Source organism: Pseudophryne corroboree (genome assembly GCF_028390025.1).
Source record: "Pseudophryne corroboree isolate aPseCor3 chromosome 3 unlocalized genomic scaffold, aPseCor3.hap2 SUPER_3_unloc_7, whole genome shotgun sequence".
Taxonomy (NCBI): Eukaryota; Metazoa; Chordata; class Amphibia; order Anura; family Myobatrachidae; genus Pseudophryne; species Pseudophryne corroboree.
The window spans coordinates 1777158-1783315 of NW_026967563.1; the positions used below are offsets into that span (position 1 = coordinate 1777158).

Sequence of the window (6158 nt, forward strand, 5' to 3'; positions counted from 1 at the left end):
ATGCCACACACTGCAATGCCCCTGAGATATTATACCACAATTCCCGTGATATAGTATGCCACACACCGTAATGCCTGTTGACACATTATGAGACACACCGCAATGTCCGTGATAAATTATGCTACACACCGCAATGTCCATTACACATTAAGTCCTACAGTAAGGCTTCTAATTACTTTTAAATTACCTGCTAGTAGTAAAGGGAACCACTTTCCGTCAAACTCATTTTTGACAGGTGGGAACGCCTCTAATTATGCAAACCACGCCCAGATCCTCCCCTAACCCCGCCCAGATCCTCCCCTAACCCCGCCCAGATCCACCCTTAACCACTCCCCTAACCAATCCTCCTGATACGCCCACTTTTCATTCCCTTCTGCTGGTATTTTATATGAAATAATCCTACAAATCAGTTATAAGTGCTTTGTGTATTAACACCGATGATGCAATGTTGTATATTATTTCCAGATGATTTATAAAATAAACGTGCGAGCTATGTGTTAATATTAATAATATTATATGAAGAAATCATTCTGTGTTTAAAGTATTTTTTTTCTTCATACATTCACTGTATTTCTGGAATCCTCTAACACGCTGAAGGTTCAGAGAAGTGTGGTTGATGATAGATCTATGCTAATAAGACAGGCTATCAGTAACCGTCAGCACTCCTGTTCATAGATAGGAAAATGCAAATTTTGAATTTTAAAATTACTATTTCTAACAAGTCATTGTTGGGTGGAGTAGCAATGTATACCCGGCATTCAAAGATAATATTTTGCATGCATATTGTTTTTTAAAAAGCGAATTACTAAGAAATATGTGTCACGCAGCACTGAATACATACATTTTGACACATCTATGTGACTGCGACGCCATCTGGTGTCTAAATATATGTGTACACATGAACAATTTACTTATGCATAATATAATTTATTTATTAGCGCAGCATAATCCGCTGTGCTTTACAATTAGATTGTATTTGATAAATACACCATTTGTAATATTCAAAAGAATGTCTATGTGTTGTTGTTAATAATGATAAATGACTACGCTTGATTTTTTCATAGCCACTCAGTAATTCCAATTACTGTATATTTGTTAAGTTCACATTTTGTAATATAAATTAAATTACTATTGAACGTTATTATCTATGTGAGATAATGCTATATTAATTATATAACAGTTTACGTTAAAAAATTACAAAATGCTAATAATTATGAGTACTGTTGTTTTTATAAAATGACATTATGCAATATTTATATTTCAAATGATCGCTATTATCTGTGTGAAATAATATTATAGAAATTAATTATATAACAGTAAGCGTTAAAAAATTTCAGCATATTAATAAATAAGTTGATCTTTGAAAACTTAAATTGTATAATTCTCATTTCTGAGTTCCTCTAACATGCTGGAGGTTCAGAGAAGGGTAGTTGATGATAGATCTATGCTAATAAGACAGGCTATCAGTAACTGTCAGCACTCCTGTTCATAGATAGGAAAATTTAAAATTACTATTTCTAACAAGTCATTGTTGGGTGGGGTAGCATTGTATACCCGGCATTCAAAGATAATATTTTGCATGCATGTTGTTTTTTAAAAAGCATATTACTAAGAAATATGTGTCACGCAGCACTGAATACATACATTTTGACACATCTATGTGACTGTGGCGCCATCTGGTGTCTAAATATATGTGTACACATGAACAATTTACTTATGCATAATATACTTAATATAACTGTTCACATTTTGTAATATAAATTAAATTACTATTGAACGTTATTATCTATGTGAGATATTGCTATAGAAATGAATTATATAACAGTAAGCGGTAAAAAATTACAACATGTTAATAAATAGATTGATCTTTGAAATTTTATTTTGTATTATGACTACTGTTGTTTTTATAAAATGACATTATGCAATGTTTATATTCCAAATGATCGCTATTATCTGTGTGATATAATGTTATAGAAATTAATTATATAACAGTTTACATAAAAAAATTACAGCAAATTAATAAATAAGTTGATCTTTGAAAACTTAAACTGTATACTCCTCCTACAGTTACACCCATAGGTTCGTGTTTTGCGTGAATCGGCAGAATTACAGCTTTATAAAGGAGGTAGGTTCAGTTCATTCCAAATCATCTTCGAATTTCTGACACTGAAGCTGGTGAAACGACATTATGTAAGTAATTTAATATTATAATTATTTAAATTGTTCTAACATCTGATACGCTAATGCAACTAATAACATATTTGTGGTTTATTTTTCTTAAAAGTTGTTTTGTAGTTATTAGCTAATAGTTGTATAAATTGATTTTACCTAACTGTTAACAATGTTGTTGGTGCGTACATGATATCTGTTCATGTTGTATTTTAAAAACATTTACATCTATTACGTATGAAAGAGTGTCAGTTAGTGGCTTATTTTGACATGTACATTTTACATGTATTATCACATTAACATTTTCATTTAAATGAATAGAATAATTACATTTTCGATGCTTTACCGTGTATAAAATATTTTTGTGAATCATAAATGTTGCATAATATTATAACTTTTGTATGCTTGTTATTAATACATATTTAAAATACATTATGTCTTACAGAAATAAGAATATTTCACAGTGTTACCGCTTATATATTAAGATGGAGGTATGTGTTTATGTTCTATTCATTTGATCACAGTGTCGTATATGTGTGTTAATTCTATTAATACACTTTTTTAATTTTTCTAATTTATTTATTTTTTATCAGCTAACAAACGGCAATGTTTTCGGAATATCTGATGATGACATGATCACGTATCTTTCGCATACTGATACACATCTTTATCAACCGCTAAAACGTAGGTGTTCATACATTGTTTAAGGATATTAAATGCCGTTGAATAATTTGTTTTTAAAATTTTTATACATGTATAATTAACAAGAATTAATCTACGCAGGTCCTGTCGATCAAGGACTGAGAAGAAGAGAGCCACATGGGTTAGAGTGTGCTAATGGTTCTGATGTTGAAATGATTCAGAAGTCCTATCCGACGTACTCGGAGTCACCGAAATCGCAAAATAGCTGTGAGTGCAAGTTTGTCTGAGAATTTTACTTTTTCCTTTAGGTAAACGTCCTTTAGGTAAACTCAACTCTTTTTGATTCTTTGTAAGGGTATACATACCTCTGTATCAAGCTTGTTTAAATTCCTATTACGTCTTTAGTCTTTATCACGGTATATGGTATGAAATGATTTTAAATTACTCATTTGTATTTCGCAGATAGTCCAAACCGACCATGCGTGGAAACGAACTTTGAAAAGTATATGCGCGGTGAGCAATGGCGACCGATGCCGTCACAGGAGTCGGAATCTCCAGCTGAGTTTTCTATCGATAGTAAGTTATTTAAAACATTAGTTTTTCACAGATAAAAAAATGTATATCATAGGTGTACATCTAACTATTTGTTTTCTATTGATAGTCTGTTAATTAAATGATGCTATACGGTTGTTACACGTATTTAAAATGCAATTTTTTTCACAGAGCAAAAATGTAAATTGTAGCTGTGCAACTAATTGTTTTTGTTTTTTAGCATTCGATGAAAATTTATTTAACATGGATCAGAACGGCTATTGTTGCATATTGACGGATGATGAGCTGATCGAAGAAGCAGACCGACGTACAAGCACACCCGATACAACGACGCACAGCACCGATGACAAAGAGAATCAACACAGACATCTGCCGAACAGACATTTACGCCTGGCTGATTCTAAGCCATTGATAATGAATCAAGTGTACAGTACAATGGACCCAAGAAGTCGTGTGAGTGGCGTTCCGCGCACTACGCATTGGGTGAATGAAAAACCTAAACATCGAGGTGTGAAGAGGAAATTGGAATATAATGACAAAACTGTGCCTAAAAGAAGGAGATTGACTGCAGTACAAGAGGTGCCAATTAGCTGCAACATCAACAAATTCAAGATGTTGCCCGATCAGAATGACGATGATGAACAAATGAACTGTGTTAGTGCTAAAACTGTTGACACAGAGATTGCAAAAGGTAAGAGGGTCAATAGGCTCTCAAAAAAGTACAAGATCAGACATACAAAAGAAAATAGGGTTATAATAACATCAGTCATTCAGAATGATCCCATTATAATACCAGATACACCGGTTGAACCCATTATAATACCAGATACACCGGTTGAAACCATTATAATTCCAGACACACAGGTTGACCCCATTATATTACCAGATACGCAGGTTGACCCCGTTATAAATACAGATGTCGTTTATGATTTACTTCAAGACGCACAGCCACTTTATATATCTGACGTAGAGGCTGTGGATAATCATGAATGTGTTGATATTTCAGATGTTCCAAACAAAGAGGTTAGAGCATCTGTGGTTGAGTCACGTTCTGCAGCGACGGACGATGTTGTTGCCGGTCCATCGGGTATTGATGATAGACAACAACAACGGCCGCTGCGCCTGAGAACAATGGATGTTAATGACGACTGTCCATTAGGCGTAGGTTCAACAGGTATGGGTGGTAATCGACAAAATGCTACATGCAAACCCACAAGGGCAGAGATTGCTAGTAAAGCATCTGAATTAAAATATAATGCTTTGATAGGGTCTATTTGGAGAGAGACAGCTTACACAAACCATGCGTCTACAGGACTGTTAACACAACTATCAGAAATAATGCACAGCGGCAAACGGGACCAGCGAGCGCTTAATAAACTTATTAAACGCTATCTGGGGATCGCTGTAGAACGGAGCAATCTAGTCAGGGAAACATGTGATTTCCTAGAGGACAACTCATTCGGTAAAAAAACATCGAAATGACTACTTATGACAGGAAGCGGTTTGAACAGCATTGCAAAGCGTAGAGCACAGGGTCATAAAAATACAAACAGGAATTTAAAAGTAAAACGATCCATAAGTACATTAACAAATTTAAGAAAACAGAAACAACTTAGATCGGCACGACAAGGTACACATAGATTTAATGAACAGAATGACAACAGTCCGTCACGACACATAGATAGACGATCATCACAGACGGTCAGCGTTGAACACGTAGCATCACCCGGGGCGGCTGTCCCGGAAACGCCTAGTAATAATGAGGTGGCACAACCTGTTTTTTTAGAATCCATAGACAGGTACGAACGAAATCACCCCAATTTCAGAGCGTCTGAAATTCATCATCACTTCCGGTTTGTTAATTTGAACAGAGTTACATCATTTGTAGAGGGCGTTCGAGCCATTCATACGGCTATACAGACCATGCTCGATGAGTTCCTGGCTGACGTTGATCCGGCCGATCGCGTACAGCTAAGGTTGGATGGTGGAGGTTTACACAATGCCATCTATTCGCATCGTAAACCACATGGTTCATTAGACGCCATCAGTTTTTTGAATCAGATAACAAACATGCTGCAAAGTAATGCTGAGGTTTTATTTGATACAGAGTTAAAATTTGTGATCTCTGTTTTCAAGAATCGTTCCGGTGGTGCCCTGATGGGGAGGAGTCTACGAAGGATTCCTCATAGCCTTTTAATTGAGAAGAGGCGTCGGCTATTATTTGATTTTAATAATACCGGTAACAATCTGTCTGGCGGCTAGTCTCTGCAAACTAATGGACAAAGATAACTCTACAGACCACACGATACACGAGAGAGCTCTCGAGATTCATAAAGCTTTGAATTTGCCCCTTGATAAAATGATCAGCTTTAGCGATATTGCTTGTTTTGAAAAACATTTGAAATCAAAAATTAAAATTTTGTATTATTGTGATGGCGGATGGAATTTTTATTACACAGACAGCCGTTATGATGAAATTCTATTCATATTATGGCACAATGATCATTACTATGGCATTTTGAACATTAAAGCTTTTGTGGGATCCAGTTACTTCTGTAAATTTTGCCACACTGCGTATCATCACAGAAATAGGCATGACTGCCTTTTCTTTTGTAAGTCATGTCTCAGACAGGAATGCGTTGATACAGGTCAGGCTGCACTAAGGTGTACGCAGTGTAGAGTGTTTTGCAGGTCAACAGAATGTTTAGAGACACACAGGTCTTTAGCAATGGACCTGAAAATACAGTGCCTTCAAAAAATGTATTGTGATCGATGCGGAATGTACACCGAACCAG

The 6158-nt window shown here is 35.3% G+C and overlaps 1 protein-coding gene across 1 annotated transcript; it reads left to right on the forward strand.

Moving 5' to 3' along the window:
- The first annotated feature begins 2128 nt into the window (after positions 1 to 2128).
- Positions 2129 to 5282, forward strand: LOC134984609 (uncharacterized). Its single transcript, XM_063950155.1, has 6 exons — positions 2129 to 2190; positions 2615 to 2660; positions 2763 to 2853; positions 2953 to 3078; positions 3274 to 3387; positions 3584 to 5282. The coding sequence occupies exons 2-6, from the start codon at positions 2655 to 2657 to the stop codon at positions 4843 to 4845; spliced, it is 1599 nt and encodes a 532-aa protein (XP_063806225.1). The 5' UTR covers positions 2129 to 2190; positions 2615 to 2654; the 3' UTR covers positions 4846 to 5282.
- Positions 5283 to 6158: the final 876 nt, after the last annotated feature.

What these genes read in the sequence shown, in the direction of transcription:
- LOC134984609 (XM_063950155.1), top strand. An exon ending in TCTTTATCAACCGCTAAAAC is followed by an intron (nt 2,854 to 2,952) that starts GTAGGTGTTCAT and finishes TAATCTACGCAG; the next exon opens with GTCCTGTCGATCAAGGACTG. An exon ending in ACCGAAATCGCAAAATAGCT is followed by an intron (nt 3,079 to 3,273) that starts GTGAGTGCAAGT and finishes TGTATTTCGCAG; the next exon opens with ATAGTCCAAACCGACCATGC.